Source organism: Chionomys nivalis, chromosome 16 (assembly GCF_950005125.1).
Source record: "Chionomys nivalis chromosome 16, mChiNiv1.1, whole genome shotgun sequence".
NCBI classification, from domain to species: Eukaryota; Metazoa; Chordata; class Mammalia; order Rodentia; family Cricetidae; genus Chionomys; species Chionomys nivalis.
The window spans coordinates 28,476,560-28,500,715 of NC_080101.1; the positions used below are offsets into that span (position 1 = coordinate 28,476,560).

Consider the following 24,156-nt stretch of genomic DNA (forward strand, 5'->3'; position numbering starts at 1 on the left):
GCATGAATGTATCACATTCAAGCCTGGGGGCTGGAGAGAGATCAGTGGTGAAGAGTGTGTACCTCTCTTCCGGAGGATCTGATATCAATTCCCAGCACCCACATCAGACAGCTCACAATCATACAATCCAGCTCCAGGGAATGTTTCTGGTCTCTGTGGTCACCACACTCACATGTACTTCTCGACACAAAAATACACACACATGATTTTTTAATATAAAAAAGGATGGGACTGGAGAAATGATTCAGCAGTTAAGAGAACTTGATGTTCTTGCAAAGGACCTGGATTCGGTCCCCAGCACCCACTTGGTGACTCAAAACCACTTGTAACTCTACTTACAGGGGAGCCAACAACCTTTTCTCACCTCCATGGGCACTATATTCACATGGTGTACAGACATACATGCAGGCACAATACCCATACACACCTTCAATCCCAGCACTTGGGAAGCAGAGGCTGATCAATCTGAGTTTGAGGCCAGCCTGGTCTACAGAGTTCTAGGACAGCAAGAGCTATACAAATAAATTCTGTCTCAAAAAAGAAAAAAGAAAACAAGAAAAATAATTCCCTCAGGAGGCAGAGGCAGGTGGATCTCTATGAGTTCAAGGCCAACCTGGTCTACAAGAGTTAGTTCCAGGCCAGGCTCTAAAACTACAGAGACCCAGCACTTGGGAGGCAGAGGCAGGCGGATCTCTGTGAGTTCGAGACCAGCCTGGTCTACAAGAGCTAGTTCCAGGACAGGCTCCAAAACCACAGAGAAACCCTGTCTCGAAAAACCAAAAAAAATAAATAAATAAAATAAAAATAAAAAATAAAACTACAGAGAAACCCTGTCTCAAAAAAACAAATAGAGCCGGGCAATGGTGGCGCACGCCTTTAATCCCAGCACTTGGGAGGCAGAGGTAGGCGGATCTCTGTGAGTTCGAGGCCAGCCTGGTCTACAAGAGCTAGTTCCAGGACAGGCTCCAAAACCACAGAGAAACCCTGTCTCGAAAAACCAATAATAATAATAATAATTCCATATACATATTAACAAAATATTTTTTTCCTTTTTTCTTTTTTGGTATTTTTGAGATAGGGTACTATGTAGCTCTGACTGTCCTAGAACTCACTATGGAGACCAGATTGGTCTCAAACTCAACAAGATCCACCCGCCTCTGCCACCACTAAAGCTGGGACTAAAGCTCTGTGCTCCACACCTGGCAACTTTTAAGAGGTTTTTTAAACCCCAACGTTTCCAGTTCTGCCACCCTCTTTCTCTTTAAACAATGGCCCGATGTCAGACATCAGCTTACAGATCTTCTTCATGAAGGCCTGAGGAGTAAGACCCTAGAGAATGAGCCCAGGAACACCATTCTCAGGGCCAAAATCCAAGACAAGGAAGGCATCCCGCACAACCGGCAGAGCTGCTGTTCACTAGGAAGTGGCTGGAGGATGACCACATCTTGTCAGACTACACTATGCAGAAAGAGTGCCCCCTGCACCTGTGTGGTGGCATCATAGAGCTGTCCCTTTGCCAGCTCATCCAGAAGTACATCTGGGACAAGATGATCTGTCACAAAGGCACCCAGGCACAGTGCAGTCAACTCCCACAGGAAGTGCACCCACAACAACAACCTGCACCCAAACAGAAGGTGAAGTCAAGTTTGACCCATGACCCCAGAACCTAGCAAAGTTCCAAGGTCCCCCTCCATCATCTGGAAATATATATGTGCTGATACTGAGGCATGACAACTAACCGAAGCTCAGGTTTTATTCACATTCTCTTTGTTTTCACCTAGTGTTAGTTTACCTTTTCAGGGGGAAGACACGGTTTCTCTGTGTGACCCTGGGTGTCCTGAAGCTCCCTAGATCTGGGTGTCCTAGAACTGCAGACCAGGCCAACCTCAAACTCAGAGACCACTGTCATTTTCTTTTACTATTTCTGCATTCCACCCAGTCCTTTTTTTTTTTCTTTTTTGTTCTCTTTTATTGGCTTTTCGAGTCAGGGTTTCTCTTAAGCTATGGAGCCAGTTCTGGAACTTACTCTGTGAACCAGGTTGGCCTTGAACTCACAGAAATCCACCTGCCTATGCCTCCTGGGATTAAAGGCGTGCGCCACCACTGCCCAACTATCCCATCCAGTCTTTTTTTTGTTTTGTTTTTTTGTTTTTTGTGCCTACAGGACATTTTCTTGACTATCCCATCCTCCAGTCTTAACGAGTACAGTTTCTTAAATTTTTTTTTTCCTTTTGACGACTTTGACACTTCTAAAGAATATTGGAACCGGGCGGTGGTGGCGCACGCCTTTAATCCCAGCACTCGGGAGGCAGAGGCAGGCGGATCTCTGTGAGTTCGAGGCCAGCCTGGTCTACAAAGGGAGTTCCAGGACAGGCTCCAAAGCTACAGAGAAACCCTGCCTCGAAAAACCAAAAAAAAAAAAAAAAAAAAAAAAAGAACAACCAGTCATCCATTCCTCTAATCCAGCTTTTATTTTTTATTTCTTATGGTGGCACTGAGGATTAAAACCAGGGTCTCTTTCCTAGCTAGTTTTATGTCTGTTTGACATAGACTCATCTGAAAGTAGGGAACCTCAACTGAGAAAATGCCTCCATTTCAGATTCAGCTGGCCAGGAGGTGGTAACGCATGTCTTCAATCCCAGCACTTGGGAGACAGAGGCAGGCAAATCTCTGTGAGTTTGAGGTCAATCTGGTCTACAGAGCAAGTTCCAGGACAGCCAGAGCTACACACAGAGAAACCTTGTCTCAAAAAAGAAATCCAGCTGATGGGCATTATTGTCTTTATTTGTGATTCATGGAGAAGGGCCCAGGCCATCGTGGGTGATGCCATCCCTGGGCTGATGGTCCTAAGTTCTGTAAGCTGTGCAAGCCATGCTGAACAAACCAGTAAGTAGCATTCCTCAGCTCCTGCCTCCAGGTTCCCATCCTGTGTGAGTTTCTGCCCTCACTGCTTTTGGTGATGAACTGTTTCATGGAACTGTGAGTGAAATAAACCCTTTCCTCCCTAAGTTGTTTTGGTTATGGCATTTGATCGCAGCAACAGTAACCCTGACTCAGACTGCCTCCAAGGTAAGAAAACACTCTACATCTGAGATAGAACCCTCGGCTACCACCTTCTTCTTCTTCTTCTTCTTCTTCTTCTTCTTCTTCTTCTTCTTCTTCTTCTTCTTCTTCTTCTTCTTCTTCTTCTTCTTCTTCTTCTTCTTCTTCTCAGGATTCCCTCTTTTTATTTATTTATTACTTTACATTGTGTGTGTGGGAGGGTGTCCTGCATGGAGGTCAGAGGACAACTTTCTGGAGTAGATTCTCTCCCTTTACCATGTGAGCCTTAGGGATCAAACTCTGTCCTCAGGCTTGTCACCAAGTGCCTGTACCCACTGGACTATCTCTTGCTGACCCTCTGTTTTACTTTTTTGGGGACAGATTTTACTATGTAACCCAGGTTGACTTCAACTAGAAGTCTCCGCCTCAGCCTCCAGAACAGTTGATAATAGGGGTAAGGCCACCACACTTATCTAGATCAAGTATTTAGTAGACAATCCCTCAAAACTGGGATTTGTGATGTCTTTGTCATAAGTAAGACTGTTTTGGGGTTTTGTTTTTTCTCTAAAGGGAATGATCACAGAGGTAAAATACCATCTGCATCACATCATACCAAGGGTATGTAATAGAACAACATGATTAGCCTTGTTGATGTTGACCTTGGTCAGCTGGCTAAGGTAGTGTGTCAAGTCTCTCCACTGTAAAGTCACTGCTTCCCCACCCCTTCATTACTGTGTTGTCTGGAAGAAAATCACTGTACAAAAATCCAGTTGATGAGCAACTTGTTTATTTACAGATAGGTTATCTTCTTGCTGTATAGCCCAAGCTGACTTATAACTCAATATGTAGCCCAAGCTGGCCTAAGACTTGTGAGCCTCCTGTCTCCCTGCCTGATTCTGGGGATACAGATATGTGTCACCACCAAGTACAACACACACCCCCGTAGCTGAGACCTGGGTACTTTAAAGCATCATTTTCATCCCCAGGTCATCTTTAGCTGTATAGTTAAATGCAGACTGAAGTTTCTGTCCCACCCGGTCCCACAGCCATTCAGTCCCCAGCGAGGGCAACATAAGACCCTGTCTCAAAACATTTGTAAAAGGAATAGTTGATGGGTTCCCAATCCTGTCTAGGTCATGAGACCAAGTTCTACCACTAGAATTAGAACTCTCCTCCAGGAAGAATATCCTAATTAAAGCATCCTCTCCTCCCCAGATGATGACATATACCTAGCTCTAGCTTCCTTTCCTTCACTATTCAATTTAAGAACAAGAAGATTGCTGACCTAGAAACCTGGGAGACGATGTTGACACCTTTAATAGCACAGCTGTGAGTAGACAAATAGGCAGAAAGATCTCCTTCAAAGCATTTCACCCACATACAGTCACCATAGCCCCACCCTGACCTATAGGATTATAGATCTTTAGCCTAACCCATTGAAACACGCACCTGCATTCCTGGGCTCAAGTCAACTCACACACTCATTCACTGGGTATCTATCTACTCTGGGCATGGTCTGAAGGTAAACTGGCATCTTCTTGTCTTCATGGGTTTTATTCTCAACTCTCCACGGTCAGTCTAGAAGTGCAATCCCACCAAGACATTATCTTTAGTCAACTGCAGCTGTTTCTTACTCATCTCTGTATCTCAGGGATGGCACCACATCTGATACAAAGTAGATACTTGGCATTGGGAATTTATGTTGCTCTATTATTATTATCTTTATTTTTTTGGGGGGAGGGCCACATGCAACACCGAGGTGGGATGCGGAGGTCAGAGAACAACTTGCAGGAATAGGCTCTTTCTTTTAATGGTGTGAAGCTCATGGTATAGAACCCCAGTCACCAGACTTGGCAGCAAGTGCCTTTACCCTCTGAACCATTTTGCCATTTTTGAGGAAGGGTCTTATCTTGTAGCTCAGGAGGCCACTTAACCATTTGTTTTGGAAGGCAACAAGACTTGGTGGCATAGTCTGTAATTTCAGCACTGAATGGCAAGGCTAAAGCAGGAAGTCCAGAATTTAGGTGGTTAAGGCAGGAGGATTACCTGGAGTTAGATCTATTTAGTGAGTACCAGGTCAACCAGGGCTGCACAACAAGATTCTGACAACACACACACACAGGGTGGGGGAGTCAGAGTCAAGAAGATAGTCAGTATCATAGAATAACACATTGAACCCCACCTTCCACCTCCATGGCTACGCTGTCTCAGGCACATAGCAGGTATTCCGGACAACAAAATACATAATCATATTTTTCTAATGTCTTTCACGGATTATGTTCTGACGTAAAAGCTGAATGCAGAGAGATGAAAGAGATGGAGGGGCAGGGAGATACAAGTTCAAAGCCAGCTACAGAGTCAGTTCAAAATCAGTCTGGGCAAGTTGGTCCTCTCTCAAAATTAAAAAGTCTGGAAATATATAGCTCTGTGGTAGAACACTTGTGCAACATGTAAGGCCCGTTCATGACCTGGCACGGAGGAACACAACCACCCCAACAAAAATGATTGACAGAAATTACTACATTCTGTTTCATAATGGCAGGAACATACTTGAATTGATTGATTGGTGCCCTCTTGTGGTCAAGAAAACAAAAACAACTCACATTCTAAGGCTTCACCTGATATGAACCAAGCAGGAAACTTCTCTAGAGTCCTTTAACTTTTTTTTTTCAAGTGAGAGCTGACATAATCTAAAGAGAGGAAGAAGAATTTTATTTGGGATATTTAAATTTTTAAAACAGAGTTTCCAGTACCCCCAGCTGGTCTTGAACTAGCTCCCCAGCTGAGAATGACCTTGAACTAGAGATTCTCCTGCCTCCACCTCTGCTTGCCTGTTGTAGTTAAAGGTTTGCGCTGATGTGCCCATTTTAGGAAATTTAATTCTGATTCTCTTTTATAGATAAGGTCCAAATATCCCAGGCTGGCTTTAAACTTGCTATGTAGTTGAGACTGTCCTTAAACTGCTCTTCGTGTATCTCCCCGTCAAGTCATGGAGTGCCGGCTTGCGCCTCATATCCCAGCCGTCGATTCTGAATTCAATGATTGGGTTAGGAATGTGGCTGAATGCTTACAAAAAATATGCGATGCCTACATTCAACCCCCACAAAAAATTTGTTTAAAAATTGTATTTTATTATTTAGTTTTCAGGCTTATTCATCTATTTCTCGCTCAATATATTAACATAAAGCAAGGTATACTGGTGTATGAGTATAGTCCGAGGACTCTGGGAGTGAAGATAGGATTCCAGGGAATTTAAGCAGGGCTGCGGTGGTGGCACACCTCTTTAATCCCACCACTCAGGAAGCAGAGTTCTTTGCATCTCTAAGTTCAAGGCCAGTCTGGTCGACAGTGAGAGTCCCAGGACTACATAGAAAAACCCTGTCTTGGGGGCAGGGAAAGGATATCAGAAATTCAAGCCTAGCCTAAACTACAAATTATGTTCAAGTTCATGTATCCCAAGACTGATGGGGATACAAGAAACCTGTCTCAGCATATCTTTAATCCTAGCACTAGAGAGGCAGAACAGGTGGATCTCTTGAGTTTGAGGCCAGCCTGGTCTACAGAGTGAGTTCCTGGACAGCCAGAGCTGTTATACAGAGCTGTCTCAAAAGATAAATGCAAGCCGGGCGGTGGTGGCGCACGCCTTTAATCCCAGCACTCGGGAGGCAGAGGCAGGTGAATCTCTGTGAGTTCGAGACCAGCCTGGTCTACAAGAGCTAGTTCCAGGACAGGTCCAAAGCCACAGAGAAACCCTGTCTCGAAAAACAAAACAAAACAAAAAAAACAAACAAACAAAAAGAAACCTCTGTATCATTATTTGGGAGTTGGCAGTCCAAATAAAGTCTGACTACATCCCAGCACTTGGGAGGCAGAGGCAGGTGAATCTCTGTGAGTTTGAGACCAGCCTGGTCTACAAGAGCTAGTTCCAGGACAGGCACCAAAACCACAGAGAAACCCTGTCTCGAAAAACAAAACAAAATAAAACAAAACAAAACAAAACAAAAAAGTCTGACTACAATAGGTCCTTCACAGACAGTATCTCGGTCAAACCTCACAAAATTCATTACATAGTCATTCACTCATTTTACTGCGTTAAAATAAAGGATAAAGAGGTTAAATAACAGCTGGGGGGAGGTGGCCTATGCCTTTGATCCTAGCACTTGGGAGGCAAAGGTAGTTAGATCTCTGTGAGTTTGAGGCCAGCCTGGTATACAGAATGGGTTCCAGGACAGGCAGGACTGTGATGCAGAGAAGCCCTGTCTTAAAGCTCAAGTTAGCATCAATCATACCACTTCATGGGTTTTTTTTTCTTGTGGAGGGGAAAGGGAATCTTTCTTGCTGTGTAGCACAGGTTGGCCTTGAACTCAAGATTCTCCTGAGAGCCTCCACAGTGCTAAGATTACAGGTATGCTCCATGACACCTAGCTTCCACCACCCCACTTCAGTGAGACTGCTATTAGTTGCCTTGCTGTGATGTTCTTAGTGTAATATGTTTTTTTTTTTTTTTTTTTTTTTTTTGGTTTTTCGAGACAGGGTTTCTCTGTGGTTTTGGAGCCTGTCCTGGAACTAGCTCTTGTAGACCAGGCTGGTCTCGAACTCACAGAGATCCGCCTGCCTCTGCCTCCCGAGTGCTGGGATTAAAGGCGTGCGCCACCACCGCCCGGCTCTTAGTGTAATATGTTGACAGCAATCTGTGTGCACCACAACACCGCCCACGTAGTACCGAGGCTGTTTACTTCTTCCTCTCAGCCGTCAAGATGCTCTTGGGAAAGTCATTCATCCTTCCTTTCATATAGGGAGTGCTTCTTGCATGACGGACCCCATGCTAATTGCCAGGAATAGACAGAGATTTCTTTTTTTTTTTTAATATTTATTTATTTATTATGTATGCAATATTCTGTCTGTGTGTATACCTGCTGGCCAGAAGAGGGCACCAGACCCCATTACAGATGGTTGTGAGCCACCATGTGGTTGCTGGGAATTGAACTCAGGACCTTTGGTAGAGCAGGCAATGCTCTTAACCTCTGAGCCATCTCTCCAGCCCCTAGACAGAGATTTCTTGGACATGGTGGCACATATCTATAATCCCAACTCTTGGAGGGTGGAGACAGGAAAGATCAGAAACTCATAGTCAGCCTCAACTATATACTGTTTAAGGCCGTTCTGGGTTACTCAGAAAGGAAGGAAGGAAGCAAGCAACAAACAAGAGTCATCTTAAGGCACTGGCTCACCACCAAGCCTGGTGGAAAGAGAGAACCAACTCCTCCAAGATGTCCTTCACACGTGTGTCATGGCACAAAGTAAATGGGGAAAAAATTAGAAACAAATAAGACATAAACAATCGATTTGTGCCAATTATGTGGCTGGCTAAAGGTTCTTTTTGTTTGTTTGTTTGTTTTGTTTTGTTTTGTTTTTTCGAGACAGGGTTTTTCTGTGTTGTTTTGGAGCCTGTCCTGGAACTAGCTCTTGTAGACCAGGCTGGCCTAGAACTCACAGAGATCCACCTGCCTCTGCCTCCCGAGTGCTGAAATTAAAGGCGTGCACCACCGCCACCCGGCCTGGCTAAAGGTTGTAATGGTTGACACAGGAATAGATACAAGCAAGCAGTTAGAAAATCTCTGGGAAGAATATTGTATCCATAATAAATAAATAAATATTTAAAAAAAAAAAGAAAATCTCTGGGAGATAGAGGCAGGATTAGGAGTTCCAGGTCATCCTCAGCACCACAACAAATTTGAGGCCACCCTGGGCTACATGAAACCTTGTCACAAAAAGAACAGCAAACACACACACAAAATACACAAAACCTAAACAAGGTCCTCGCTTACCATGTTAGAGGTCTTGCATTGTTAATAAGAGAGAGAGAGAGAGACAGACAGACAGACAGACAGACAATAGGACAGACAGACAATAGGACAGCCTGGTCTGTGTAGCAAGTTGTAGGCCAGTCAAGGCCTCATAGTGAGTGCCTATCTCAGAGAGAGAGAGAGAGAGAGAGAGAGAGAGAGAGAGAGAGAGAATCAGATATGGGGCTGGAGAGAAGGCTCAGCAGTTAAGAGCACTGGCTGTTCTTCCAGAGGTCCTGTGGTCAATTCCCAGCAACAACACAGTGGCTCACAGTCATCTATAATGAGATCTGGTACCCTCTTCTGGCATTCAGGCATACATGGAGGCAGGTGAATATATATAAAATAAATAAACAAATCTTTTAAAAAAAAATACCAGCGATAGCAGTGAATGCCTGCAGTTCCAGCTACTTGAAGTGGCTGAGGCAGGAGCCTCTCTTAGGTCTATAAGTCTAAGATCCAAGACCAGTTTAAGCAGTGAAGAAAGATCCCTTATCTCAAAAAGAACCAAAAAAGGTAGGAAAAGATGCAGTTACAAATGAAAGCAGAACGGGGAAGAGACATGACAAGCATCTGCGCGTTTGTGAAGTGATACATAACTAGATAAAAGGGACTAACCTGTGAAGTAGAGAGGCAAGAACATCCTACCAGGTTTCTGACTTTTGGTCAAGACTTATGAAACTCTCTATCCTGGACACCAAGCACAGGACCTGACATTTCTTTTTCTTTCTGTTTTTCTTTGTTTTCGAGACAGGGTTTCTCTGTGTAGTCTTGACTGTCCTGGAACTCACTATGTAGACCAAGCTGGCTTCAAACTCACAGAGATCCACTTGCCTCTGCCTCCTGAGTGCTTGGATTAAAAGCATGTGCCTCCATCTTGGGCTTGACATTTGTTATATGACTATCATTATTTTTGCAGTAATTTATTTTAACTTAGGGCTTTTCCTTTTTTTTTTTTTTTTTTTGGTTTTACAAGACAGGGTTTCTCTGTGTCGCTTTGTTGCCTTCCCTGAAACTAGTTCTTGTAGACTAGGCTGGCCTCGAACTCACAGAGATCCTCCTGCCTCTGCCTCCTGAGTGCTGGAATTAAAGGCATGTGCCACCACCACCCAGCTATCTCAGGGCTTCTTAAATGAAAAGTACGAACTCTATCACAGAGTTCAGACACATACTCCTTTTACCTTATTCTTCAGGATTTACTTACAGGTGGCTGGAGAGATGGATTAGGGGTTACGAGCACTTACTACTTTTGGGAGTAGCTGGGTTCTTTCTTCAGCACCCACACATGGTCTTACAACTGCCTGTAATTCCACTTCTAGGAATCCAATACCGTCTTTAGGCTTCCAAAGGTTCCTGCACACGCGTGGTGCATAGAAACTCCTGAGCACAAAGCCATGCAATCAAAAATAAATTTAAAAGATTTACTTTCAAGACTGGAGAGATGGCTCAGCAGCTAAGAGCTCTGACTGCTTTGCTAGAGGACCTGGTTCAATTCCCAGCACCCACATTGTGACTCACTACCATCTGTTACTGTAGTTCCAGGGGATCCCATGAGCTCATCTGGCCTCCGCGAGCACTGTACATACATGGTACATGGATACACATGGAAGAATATGTACATACCTATACACATAAAGTAAAATTACTTACATGACCCATGTCTCTAATCTCAGCAGTCAGGAGGCAGAGACTTGTGGATCAGGGAAGCCAGAGGTACAGGGTGAGACACTGTCAAAAAAATTTATATTCGCATGTAGGTATGTGTACCATGGGAGTGCCTGGTGCCAAAGGAGGGCATCTGATTTCCTAGAACTAGGGTTACAGGCAGCAGTTGTGAGCCTTGGTGCTGTGTGAATTTTGTGAATGAAACCAGGTCCTCTGCATAAGCAGCAAGTGCTTTTAGCCCTCAGCTATGTCTCCAGGGGTAGAATTCTTTTTGTTATTGTTTTCCAGAAATCTTTTTTCCTCCCTTAATTATGTGTGTGTGTGTGTGTGTAAGGCACACACACGTATCACACGAATGAATGTGGCGGTCAGAGGACAACGAGCAGGGGTCAGTTCTCTCATTCCGCCATGTGGGTCCCAGGGCATAATGGCAGAAGCTTTTACCTACGGAGTGGTCTCGTAGGTCCTACGGTGCCAACTCTTGACTCTTTTCCTCCCCATTCCTCCCGCTGCTCTATCTTATTTATCTTATAATACAGTCCTGGCTTCGCCTGACACTTCCTGCGTAGACTAGGCTGGCCTTGAACTCAGATATCTGCCTGCCTCTGCCCCCTGAGTGCTTCTATTACTTCACTGGGATGCAGGATTAAAGATATGCATCACATGGTAGTGGCGCATGCCTTTAATCCCAGCACTTGGAAGGCAGAGGCAGGTGGGTCTCTGTGAGTTCTAGGCCAGCCTGGTCTAGAGAGTTCCAAGACAGGCAGGACTACACAAAGAGAAATCCTGTCTCTTTCAAAACAAACAAACAAACAAACAAACAAACACCCCAAAATAACCCAAACAAACGAACAAAAGATATTCATCACCATGCTCAATTTATTTTCTTTATTGAGACACGTTATCATTATCTAGCCCTGGACTGATCTGGAACTCCCTCTGTAGACCAGTCTGGTCTTGCCTGCTTCTGCCTCCTAAATGCTTAGATTAAAGGTATATGCACCACACATAACCTAGATAAGAGATCTTAAAAGGTAGACGCCAAAGTGTCATTTTCAGTTTCCCTCTAGTAGCTCAGGCTCAGGCTTGTGAAGGGGATTATTGGGATGAGCATTCATGTGCAGCTCAAGTGGTTTTGTAAGATAATAGATAAAGGTAAAGTAAATCTGGTGAGATAGTAACACTGAATGAAGATGAAAGGTATTTAGAAATTCATTATTACGAGGATCTGTGTTTCAACCTTTAGTGTTTGTTATATTTTATACACACACACACACATTTTTCAAGACAGGGTTTCTCTGTGTAACAGTCTTGGCTGTCCTAGAACCTGTTTTGTAGACCAGGCTGGCCTCGAACTCAGAGATCCGCCTCTGACTCCTGAGTGCTGGGATTAAGGGCATGTGTCACCACTGTCTGGCCGTTATATTTTAAGAAGGAAAAGTTGGAGAGAGGCTATGTTAGAATTGTAGATACTTGAACTAAACTTGGCTGGGAAAACAGAAAAAAAAACGAATTCAAGATATATTTTGGAGGTAGAAATCACATGACTTGTTCATAGACACGACAAGTCAGATGCTGAGAACCACTAGCATAAACAGGCAAACAAAACAAAACAAAACAAAAAACCCCACCGGAAACGAAGGCAAGCTCCACCCTTCCCTTCCAAGATAGGGAAGTGAGGAAAGAACGCGACCAGTTGGACTCACACGCGCTTCCGGTGTGTGTCGCGAAGAGGTGGTAAATCCCGGGACCTCCTTTGGTCCCGCCCATAACGGGCGGGCCCGTGCGAAGGATTGACCAATAGTGATAGAGATGACGTGCTCTAGCCCAATGGTCCTGCAGTGGGAGGGACCTGTGAAAGGGGTTCGAACTCTGGAGTTGTCCTTTCGGTCCACGTGGGGAGCTACGCGGTAGATCCGGCTTGAATCCCTAGTGCGGGAGAGTAACCTGCGGTGGAGATGGGGCCGGCCCCCGCCGGAGAGCAGCTTCGCGGAGCAGCAGGGGAGCCAGAGGTTGGTTGATCTCAGTAGGCGAAAGAGAGTCCCAAAATGTGCTTTCTTGGCTACAGAGCATGAGGTAGTCAGGCCTGACAGCTAGCTCGTGGGGACTTCAGGGCGGCCCATCCTGGAGGAACCGTGTTTTCTCCATTCTTCTATCTTAGATCATTGGGTAACGATTTTTCAGGGAAGCGAGGCCTGGCAAGATCTAAATGCAGCAGGATTGGAGGAGATTTGTGGTATCTGGAACCACGTAGGGCTTTGGGGCTCTGCTTAAGGCAATGAACATTAAATTAACTCAGCCGGGCCCAAGTAAGACAGCTGTCAGACTCATCCGGATGACGGACATCCCGAGTTGTCTAAAATCCGATGCCCACTGAAAGGGGGAGCTAGAGAAGATGAAGCCTTTACCCATAACCTTTAAGCAACTGATGTAGGTACCCACGGTTTCATGTTGGCTTTTCCCCCTCTGGTCATAGGTTTTGGAGCTTGGCCTGGAAGAGGGGAGCAAGGAGAAGGTGACTTCCAGAAAGCGCGCAAAAACTGAGCCACCTGCAGACGGCCTCCTGCAGCCCGTGAAGCTCAGTCGGGCAGAACTGTACAAGGAGCCTACAAACGAGGAGCTGAATCGCCTGCGGGAGACGGAGATCTTGTTCCACTCCAGCTTGCTTCGCTTGCAGGTCCTTACAGGCGACCCGGGCATGGGTGAGAGGGATTTCCCTGGGGTCCTGAGCCTGACAGGTTTTCCTTCTTCCCTCTCTTACAGGTGGAGGAGTTACTGAAGGAAGTGAGACTCTCGGACAAGAAGAAAGAGAGGATTGATGCTTTCCTGAAGGAGGTCAACCAGCGGATCCAGAGAGTGCCCTCAGTCCCTGAGACGGAGGTGAGAAGGGTTGCCTGGGGAATCTGACACTCTACTGTTGTCCCAAGAGAGTGGGGTGCAAGGGAAATCATTGTCATTGCGAGAAAGCTGAACCGGGTCACCAGACATCCATGTATTTATCACTCAGCAACCTTGTGTATGGGCCGGATGGTGGGGCGCCCACCTTTAATCTCAGCACTGGGAAGGCAGAGACAGGCGGATCTTTGTGAGTTCAAAGCCAGTCTGTTCTACGAGAGCGAGTTCCAGGACAGTCAAGGCTGTTACACAGACAAACCCTGTCTCAACACCCCCCCCCCCCAAAAAAAAACCCAAAGGGGGAAGAAAACAACAACAAAACACAACCATATGTCTGTCTTGCGCAAATGTTATATAGGATTTTGTTTGTTTGAACAGGGTCTTATGTAGCCCTGGTTGGCTTTGAACTCTTAATAGTTCTGCCAGAGCTCCCAACGACTGAGATTGAGGGCCTGAGTCATGTTTTGTTTTTAACACAGGGTCTTAGCTCTGTAACCCGCGTTGTCCTCAGACTGGTGGTCGTCCTCCCACTTCAGTCTCCTGAGTGCTGGGATTATAGTTGTGAACCTTTACCTCCAACCAAAAATGGATATTTTTTATTTTATTTTATTGAGATCTACATTTTTCTCTTATCCCCTTCCTGCCTCTCCTCTCCCCCCTTCAATCCTCCCCCAAGGTCCCCATGCTCCCAATTTACGAAGGAGATCTTGTCTTTTTCTACTTTCTACTTCCCATGTAGATTAGATCTATGTAAGTCTCTCTTAGTGTCCGCTTTGTTGTCTAAGTTTTCTGGGATTGTGGTTTGTAGGCTGGCTTTCTTTGCTTTATGTTTAAAAACCACCTATGAGTGAGTACGTGTGATAATTGTCTTTCTGAGTCTGGGTTACCTCACTCAAAATAATGTTTTCTAGCTCCATCCATTTTCCTGCAAAATTCAAGCTGTCGTTATTTTTTTTTTTTTTTGCTGTATAATACTCCATTGTGTAAATGTACCACATTTTTCTTATCCATTCTTCGATCGAGGGGCATTTAGATTGTTTCCAGGTTCTGGCTATGACAAACAAAGCTGCTATGAACATAGTTGAGCACATCCTTGTGGCACGATTGAGCATCCTTTGGATATATACCCAAAAGTGGTATTACTGGGTTTTGAGGAAGGTTGTTTCCTAATTTTTCTGAGAAATCACACTGACATCCAAAGGGGTTGTACCAGCTTGCATTCCCAGCAGCAATGCAGAAGTGTCCTCTTTTCCCCACAACCTCTCCAGCATAGGTTGTCATCAGTGTTTTTGATCTCGGCCATTCTTACAGGTGTAAGATGGAATCTCAGAGTTGTTTTGATTTTCATTTCTCTGATGACTAAGGATGTTGAACATTTTCTTAAGTGTCTTTCAGCCATTTTAGATTCCTCTGTTGAGAGTTCTCTGTTTAGGTCTGTACTCAATTTTTTAAATTGGATTATGTGTTCTTTTGGTGACCAATTTCTTGAGTTCTTTGTATATTTTGGAGATCAGACCTCTGTCTGATATGGGGTTAGTGAAGATCTTTTCCCATTCTGTAGGCTGTCATTTTGTCTTATTGACCATGTCCTTTGCTTTACAGAAGCTTTTCAGTTTCAGGAGGTCCCATTTATTAATTGTTTCTCTCAGTGTCTGTGCTGCTGGGGTTATATTTAGGAATTGGTTCCCTGTGCCAGTGCACTGAAGTGTACTTCCCACTTTCTCTTCTATAAGGTTCAGTGTGGCTGGCTTTATGTTGAGGTCTTTAATCCATTTGTACTTGAGTTTTCTGCATGGTGATATATATGGGTCTATTTTCATTTTTCTACATGTTGATATCCAGTTATGCCAGCACCACTTGTTGAATATGCTTTCTTTTTTCCATTTGATATTTTTTGCTTCTTTATTCAAAAATCAGGTGTTCGAAGATGTGAGGATTGATATCCGGGGTCCATTGGTCCTCCTGTCTGTTCTTATGCCAGTACCAGGCTGTTTTCAGTACTGTAGCTCTGTAGTAGAGTTTAAAATCAGGGATTGTGATGCCTCCAAAAGTTCTTTTATTTTACAGGATTGTTTTGGCTATCCTGGGTTTTTTCCTTTTCCAAATGAAGTTGAGTACCATTCTTTCAAGGTCTTTGAAGAATTTTCCTGGGATTTTGATGTGTAGATATTTTTGATTTTATGTATTTGTTTATTTATTGTGACAGGGTCTTGTATAGTCCAGGCTGGCCTTGAACTTGTTACTATAAAGTCAATGGTGATCTCGAACTCCTGATCTTCCTGCTTTCCCAAATGCTGGGATTACAGGTGTGTGCCAGCATTTTTAACCTGAAAATGGGTAATAACAGAACTAAATCTTAAATATTTTTTTTCAATCAAGTTGTCTTCATAGAGAAGGTATTTATGGAAGATTGAGAGTTTAGTTTTTAACATGCTGGTATGTTGTCTACTAGACATCGGGGCTTTGTGAGGAAGATAGTAGAATTCATGTGTTTCCTCTCTGTCCTTTCAGCTCACCGACCAGTCATGGCTCCCAGCTGGTGTTCGAGTACCCCTCCACCAGGTGCCCTATGCTGTGAAGGGTTCCTTCCGCTTCCTGCCTCCGTCCCAGATCATTGTCGTGGGCAGCTACCTTCTGGGCACTTGTATCCGACCAGACGTCAACGTGGATGTGGCGCTGACCATGCCCAGGGTAAGGCCCGTGGTTTGGGGGTATAGAGGGCCGCCACTCTGAGGGTAGCTTAGATGGGCCCTTGGTCCAGTTGCTGTCCCGTTGAGCTCTTCGTCTGAACGTTGGATATGATGCTCCCGTTGTTTTCCGCACTCCTGAGTTGGTGACAAAGCCCTGGGAATTAAACCTAGCTTCGACCTAGCCCCTAGCTCCATAAGCACTTCTGTGTCTGACTTCTCTCTTTTTCCCTGACTCTTCCAGGAAATCTTCCAGGACAAAGATGGCCTGAACCAGCGCTACTTCCGCAAGCGAGCTCTTTACCTCGCTCACTTAGCTTACCACCTGGCCCAGGATCCCCTCTTTGGCAGTGTTCGCTTCTCTTACACCAGTGGCTGCCACCTGAAGCCCTTGCTGCTGCTGCGGCCACAGGGTGGGAGTCACCCACTGGGTTTGGTGCACAGTGTGGGGTGACAAATCTGGAGGGGGTGGTCACAAGGTCCGAAAGGTCTAGAGAGTAGAAATAGTAGCCTTAAGGCCAAGGTGAGAGGCATTGGTCTCAAATTATGAGGTGGAAAGTCACAGGTGCCCCAAGTATGTGGGGGTGGCGAGGGGATCCCTCTGGTTTCAGGAGTTGTAGAATGTCAGTATTCCTTGTCCCCACCTAGGGAAGGATGAGCGTCTGGTTACTGTACGCCTGCATCCGTGTCCTCCTTTGGACTTCTTCCGCCCTTGCCGCTTGCTGCCAACCAAGAACAATGTGCGTTCTGCCTGGTACCGAGGGCACAGTGCTCCGGAGAGTGGTCAGTAGGCAGTGGTGTTGGAATGTGTTGGTGGACCGGGGTTTGGCGGAGGCTTTGTTCCTCACAGCGTCTATATATTTTTTCCTCAACAGCTAGCCCAGAGCCCCCCACACCCCACTATAACACATGGATCCTGCAGGATACAGCTCTTGAGTCCCAAATGCACCTGCTATCCATTGTGTTGGGCTCTGCCCAGGGGCTGAAGGATGGTATAGCACTTCTGAAGGTTTGGCTGCGGCAGCGGGAGCTGGACAAGGTGAGCTGAAGGTGCCCTAGTGGCCTCCCCTCCCTGTGTTACGGGCTGCTTCTGAGCTCAGATCTGTTGTGTCTCTTTCAGGGCCTGGGTGGATTTAATGGCTTCCTTATTTCCATGCTGGTTGCCTTCCTTGTGTCTAAACGCAAGATCCATACTACCATGAGCGGCTACCAGGTCCTGAGAAGTGTCTTGCAGTTTTTGGGTAAGGCAGCTAGATTGGGAAGGCCAGGGGTTCCACTTACCCCGGGGACCCAGCTCCTTTAGCTCCTTGTCACCAGATGAGAAACAAATAGGTATAGCCACCCAGGCTGCGGGAGGGTGTTCCTGCAGCTGGGTCCCAAGGGAAACCTCCTAACACACCTCCCCTCTTCAATCTAGCCACTACGGATCTGACGGTCAACGGAATCAGTTTATCTCTGGGTTCAGATCCCTCCATGGTGAGTTAGGGAAGGGCAGGGCTGTGCCAGGACCTGAAGGCAGCCCTGATTGGCCCAATTAGCACTGACTGTCTTCTCTCTGCCTGGCAGCCTGTCCTGGCCGACTTCCACCAGGTCTTCCCAGTTGTGTTCCTGGACTCCACAGGCCACCTCAACCTCTGTGCCGATGTCACCGCTTCCACTTACAAGCAGGTACCCGTGGGCTCGTAGTCCTGTATCCTCCAGAGGTCCCAGCCCAGACGCTGTTCCTTTGTCAGACACTCTTCTCCAAAGAAGTAAGGTCAGCTGTGACCCCTTCAGCCCATGAGGGTTACAGCTGTGGCCCCTCCTTCACCCTGTGGCCCAGGTGCAGCACGAGGCACAGCTGTCCATGGCCTTGCTGGACAGCCAAGCTGATGATGGATTTCACTTGCTGTTGATGACTCCCAAACCCATGGTGCGGGCTTTTGACCACATTGTCCAGTGAGTTTGGGGCTGATATAGGATACGGGTCATTGGGGGGGGGGGAAGCAGCAAGGACCTAGTGGGTCCTGATTGGTCCTCTTCATCCTCTGCCCTCCAGTCTCCGCCCACTGAGTCGTCTGCAGGCAGCATGTCACCGGCTAAAGCTCTGGCCAGAGCTACAGGACAATGGCGGGGACTATGTTTCAGCAGCTTTGGGCCCGCTAACCACGATTTTGGAGCAGGGTCTGGGGTCCCGGCTGCGCCTTCTGGCTCACTCTCGGCCTCCAGTCCCAGAGGTGAGACCGTGTATGACAGGGAGTTTGTGGGATCCCAAGGGATACCAAAGACGGGCTGCCCAGCTGGCTAGACCAGGCTGGGGGACGTTGGGGTTGAACTCGACCCTTTTATTCTCTACTACAGTGGGACATCAAGGAAGATCCACCGAAGCACAAGGACTGTGGGACCCTGACCCTAGGGTTGCTCCTCCAGCCTGAGGGACTGACCAGTGTTCTTGACCTAGGTCCTGAGGCTGACCGGCCTGAGGTGTGCAGCCCCAGCCTGTCCGTGGGGAGGAGTGGGCGGGTCCTCCTCATGCTGCCCGAGCTGAGGCCTGTCGTGGTGGAGCTTTCTGAGACAGCCTGTAGTTTGCTTCAGCACTTAGGATTGAGCCTAGGGCTTCGAGCGTGCTGGTAGGCAAGGCCTACCACTGCTACACCCCAACTCAGTCTTTCTTTCCTGATCTTTCTGCCCAGGCTGCTGACTTCCGTCAGTTCTGGGGGTCCCGCTCAGAACTGAGACGTTTCCAGGACGGAGCCATCCGGGAAGCTGTGGTCTGGGAGGCGGCCTCTGTTTCTGAGAAGCGCCTTATTCCTCAACAGGTGGTCACCCACCTCTTGGCACTGTGAGTGTTAGCGTCTTCATGCCAGGAGGCTGCTGTGGTCAGTGGATGTAGCCCCTGATGCCCTCATTGTATCTGTGTTCTTTAGCCATGCTGACATCCCAGATACTTGTGTCCACTATGTGGGTGGTTTCCTTGATGCATTGATCCAAGGCCCGAAAGAGGTAAGAGCCTGAGTCCGAGCGAGTGATTGTAGGGTGATACTGCCGGGCAAGACTGGAAAGAACCTTTCCTACTGCGGCCACCTGCATCTTCTGTGTCCAGCAGGTGGTGCTGTGGTCCTGCAGGATCCTAGATGGTGCTGGGGTTCTGTAAGATCCAGACTTCTTCCTGAGTGTCTTCTCTTCGCCAGCTCTCCAACACAGGTGAAGAGGCCCTGGCATTGGCTGTGCGTTGCTATGATGACCTCAGCCGCCTGCTGTGGGGGCTGGAGGGGCTCCCACTCACCGTGTCTGCTGTTCAGGGAACTCACCCGGTGCTGCGATATACAGAGGTGAGGTGGGGAGTCCCTTCCAGTTGGTACCTTTTACCTCCTGTCTCTGGCTCTCCCTCCCTGCTAAAGTTATCATCCTCATTTCTTCTATAGGTATTCCCTCCAACCCCGGTTCGGCCTGCCTATTCCTTCTATAAGCATCTCCAAGAGCGGGCTTCCCTGTTGCCCCGGCTGGATAAGCCCTGCCCAGCCTACGTGGAGCCTATGACTGGTAAGAGGGTTCTGGGGAGGGAGTGGGAGAGGCAGCAGGCTGCGGTATTAGATCTCTCACCCCTTTTATTCTTCAGTGGTTTGTCACCTCGAGGGCAGCGGGAAGTGGCCTCAGAGTGCAGAGGCTGTGCAGCGGGTCCGAGCTGCCTTCCAGTTGCGCCTGGCAGAACTGTTGACGCAGCAGCATCGGCTACAGTGCCGCGCCACTGCCACACACACTGACGTCCTCAAGGTCAGGCTGGTGCAGGCTGGGAAATCACAGAGAACGGGCTCCAGGGATGTCCTGTGGGTCGTGTGCTGGGGGGCCAGGGGTACAGCAGCAGAGCACCCCCAAGTGTTCTGACATCACTTCCTTTGCCACATCTTCCCACAGGATGGGTTTGTGTTCAGAATTCGAGTGGCCTATCAACGGGAGCCACAGATCCTGAAGGAGGTACGGAGCCCCGAGGGCATGATCTCTATGAGAGACACACCTGCCTCCCTCCGCCTTGAGAGAGAAACCAGGCTTTTGCCCCTGCTCACCAGTGCCCTGCATGGGTAAGGCTCCATGCATAAGCTCGTCTTGGATGTAGGCCTTCTCCTGCCCCCGTTCTGCTCTCTCTGAGAGGCCGGATAGCACGATAGCTCATTGTAAATGATGATACCGTTAGTAACAGCCTCCCGAGTGTTTGCCTGGCTAATATGCGATAGCACATGTAACACATTAGCACAAAGGCCAGCGTTGGGCAGGGGTCGAATGACTGTGGCTGTAGGGCTAAAACGCTGTGTGGGGCTCTGGGTTCCGGGCTCTCACTACCATTCCTTCCTCTCCTAGACTCCAGCAGCAGCACCCAGCCTTCTCAGGTGTGGCTCGCCTGGCCAAGCGGTGGGTACGTGCCCAGCTATTGGGTGATGGATTCACTGATGAGAGCCTGGATCTGGTGGCTGCTGCCCTCTTCCTGCACTCCGAGCCCTTCACCCCTCCCAGGTAATTCCTCCAACATTTTTTTTTTTTTTTTTTTTTTTTTTTTGGTTTTTCGAGACAGGGTTTCTCTGTGGTTTTGGAGCCTGTCCTGGAACTAGCTCTTGTAGACCAGGCTGGTCTCGAACTCACAGAGATTCACCTGCCTCTGCCTCCCAAGTGCTGGGATTAAAGGCGTGCGCCACCACCGCCCGGCCTCCAACATTTTTCTTACCCAGGAAGTTGCCCTTCGTGATGCAGTTCTTATTCTAAATGGGGGAGGGTGGCTACGTCCCCTGTGAGGACTGTCCCAGACCCAGACTTCCCACAGTCTACACTAAAGGATTGTACGAAGCCTGGGAAGGGGGACGTGAGGCCTCATGTTCTTTCTCATCTGTCTGCTCAGCTCCCCGCAGGTTGGCTTTCTTCGATTCCTTTACCTGGTCTCTACCTTTGATTGGAAGAACAACCCACTCATTGTCAACCTCAACAGTGAACTGACTGGTAAGCGGTAGGACTCAGGTCAGACCACTGGAAGAACTGCCCTTATAGATGGCACAGAAAGACAGGCTCTCCCTGGAAGTTTGTCAGGGAAGCCTCCCACGTCCCAGATGGCTAAGCCTAACTGTCTATCTTGGGGACTAGGATTGTCAGGAGGAAGAGACCCCCATGGAGTCTGGCTTAGAGAGCTTTGCCCATGTGGTCCATGACAAAATGGACTGGGCTGGTGATCAGGCCACCCGGGGGCTGTGGAGAGAGGGGAGAGCAGAGAAAGGCCTCTTGAATGCCAGGTGAGAGGTCTTGTGGCCGGGGTGCAGGAAGTTAGACTGGGTGCCCACACCTTGGAGGTGGGATTGTTGGTTTTCCATTGTAACCTTAGGAGCTCTGGGTCTCAGCAGAGAACAGGGTGTCGGGTTCCTAATTCTCCAGGTGTGTGAGAGCCCAGGACGAGGGGGGCCTTGGGCAGGCCTCAGCTTGTGCAAGCCGGAGACTAGTCTAGGGGTGACAAGCAGGGGGAAACTCTGCCTCTGGGCTGGCGCTGGGAGATTAACACCCCACCCCACTGAGGCCCTGTGGTGTCCCTTTCATAACCTTTGTCCTTTAGGAGAGAGGTATTGGGAAATTCCTATGATGGGTAGCTATTACACGGTCTGTGTGGGGCTGACATGGCATCCCCTCTCATCTCTAGCTGAGGAGCAGGTAGAGATTCGAAGTAGTTTCCTGGCTGCTCGGACACAACTCCCGGTCATGGTCATCATTACTCCCCAGGACCGCAGAGGCTCTGTGTGGACGCAGGATAGACCCTCTGCCCAGGTTCAACCCCATACCTGTCCCAAAATTAATTTTTTTTTTCTAATACTGAAAAGAAAGGCCCAGGCCAAGCTCAAAGAACCATGGTCAGTCAATCTTGTGACTTTTCTGTGTCCCAGATCCTTCAGCAGCTCGTGATCCTGGCCGCTGAGGCCCTCCCTGTCCTAGAGAGGCAGCTGATGGATCCCCGGGGGCCTGGGGACATTAGGGTAAGCATCCAACTCAAGGTTATCTACTAGAGCCGGAAGTCCAGAGTCGCGGGCTTCTCAGGGTACCCAGTTGCTCTGTGTGGTGAGACAATCCAGAAAGGCTTTGAAGCTGCCATGGTGCCCAGCAGTGGTAGAGCCTGTTGGAAATCCTGGGCATCCTTTCGCCTTCTGCTTCTGGACTCCAGCTGGCCTGGCTGCTTCCCTCACTGGGACTTGCTGTTCTCACCTTCTGTGGGCACAGATGCTTGGGCGTGAGGTACGTGGAAGGGTAACTAACGTAAAGGCTTCTGTAGACAGTGTTCCGGCCACCCTTCGACATGTACGATGTACTGATCCGCCTGACTCCCCGCCACATTCCCCGGCACCGGCAAGCCGTGGACTCTCCAGCTGCCTCCTTCTGCCGGGGTCTGCTCAGTGAGCCAGGGCCTTCGTCTCTGATGCCTGTCCTGGGCTACGATCCCCCTCAGCTCTATCTGGCAGAGCTCAGGGTAAGTTGTAAAGGACTTGCGGGCCTGGGGAGTGTTCAGGGGCGCTGGAACCATGGAGGAGGTCCTAGGTGCCTGTAGTGATCTCGTTTGTGTTCTGTCCCTTCCAGGAGACCTTTGGAGATCTGGCGCTTTTCTTCTATGACCAGCATGGTGGGGAGGTGATCGGTGTCCTCTGGAAGCCCACCGGCTTCCAGCCCCAGCCCTTTAAGGTAGGCTGGCCAGTGACTGTCAACACACTGCTGAATGTGCACACGTGGTTCCCTGCGGGTATGCGTTTCCGTGTGGCCCTGGGTCCAGTACATGTCGGGGCTCATATGCCTGTCCACACTGCCCCCGACCTTGCAGCTCAATGTGTGCTTTGGTGACACCCAACTCAAACTTATTCTCTGATTCTTCAGGCCTCCAACGTAAAGGGACGCATGGTGGTGTCTCGAGGTGGGGAGCTTGTGATGGTGCCCAACATAGAGGCAATCTTGGAGGACTTTGCAGTGTTGGGTGAAGGCCTGGTACAGTCTGTAGAGGCCCGAAGCGAGAGGTGGACTGTGTGACTCCAGCATTGATGAGCAATAGGAGAACATTGGAACCCTGGACGTCTGGAGCAGCCTGTCCATGGGCAGCTGCTGCTTTATGGACACATGAGAAAGCCTTGCCGGATTTTTCAGTTCTGTGCTTTAGCACTGGGGCGGGGGCCATGGTGTCTTGTGTCCCCTAGACCTGACCAACCAAATTCTCGGAAGAGGAGGAGCCAGCTCAGAGGAAACTGAATCCACAAGATCCATTTGCCTATCAGTTCCGAATCAGCCTGGACTGTTTTTCTTCACTTTTGTTTTTCTCTCCATCTTCATCTTGAAACAGTTGAAGGACATGTGCCTGCCTGGTGTGGAGGCCAGGTCCTCATTCCACTGGCAGGACATACGTGCCCAGATAGCAGTGTGCCTTCAGATCTTTAGATAGGACCCCAGAGAAGTATGGCTGTTCCTGAAGGTCACAGCACCAACACTGTACAGTGGAAAAGGGGCTGTGCGTGTATGACTAGAGCCCACTGAACAACCGCAGTGCCTTTCCATGTTAGTGCTACTGCCTCCCAGCAGAGTAACAGTGGGGAGGAGACCTGGACCAGACAGGGCCTGGGTGTGTGGAGTTGAGGGGGATCCTCCAGTCCAGAAGGAATGCATACAGCACTGGGTGCTGCTGCCTGGCCTCAGTGTGAGTCTTGCCTGTCCTTGGCGGCTGCCTATCATTCCCCATGACTGTGCTGCACACCTGCTTTCTGGGAGCTCTGAGTGAGGCAGGATGCTGCCTCTCAGCCTGATCCAGCCCACTTCTGGCAGACACTCCCTTCTTTTCTCTCCTAATCCTGGATGGTTTTTTTAGACTCAGCTCATATAGCACCCCTCCTAGTCCCTGCCCTCACCCCAGCCTGAGGTGCGCTTTCCCTCTTATGAACGGCGAACGCAGTTGCTCCTTGTTGAGTTCACTTGGCAGGCATGCATACCAGTTCACACCGTCTGTTGTCTGGAGCTCTGATTTGAGATTAAATTGCTTAATGCTT

At 48.2% G+C, this 24,156-nt stretch overlaps 1 protein-coding gene across 1 annotated transcript; it reads left to right on the plus strand.

The window, feature by feature from the left end:
- Positions 1 to 12,429: 12,429 nt before the first annotated feature.
- Positions 12,430 to 24,156, plus strand: Nol6 (nucleolar protein 6). Its single transcript, XM_057791001.1, has 26 exons — positions 12,430 to 12,565; positions 13,030 to 13,230; positions 13,317 to 13,433; positions 15,960 to 16,139; positions 16,380 to 16,548; positions 16,784 to 16,918; positions 17,011 to 17,174; positions 17,256 to 17,376; positions 17,553 to 17,611; positions 17,702 to 17,803; positions 17,958 to 18,073; positions 18,174 to 18,351; positions 18,476 to 18,598; positions 18,808 to 18,956; positions 19,042 to 19,117; positions 19,306 to 19,446; positions 19,540 to 19,657; positions 19,734 to 19,888; positions 20,030 to 20,193; positions 20,471 to 20,623; positions 21,003 to 21,100; positions 21,786 to 21,910; positions 22,027 to 22,116; positions 22,410 to 22,604; positions 22,712 to 22,813; positions 23,003 to 24,156. Exons 1-26 carry the CDS (start codon positions 12,512 to 12,514, stop codon positions 23,150 to 23,152), a joined length of 3,435 nt encoding a protein of 1,144 aa, XP_057646984.1. The 5' UTR covers positions 12,430 to 12,511; the 3' UTR covers positions 23,153 to 24,156.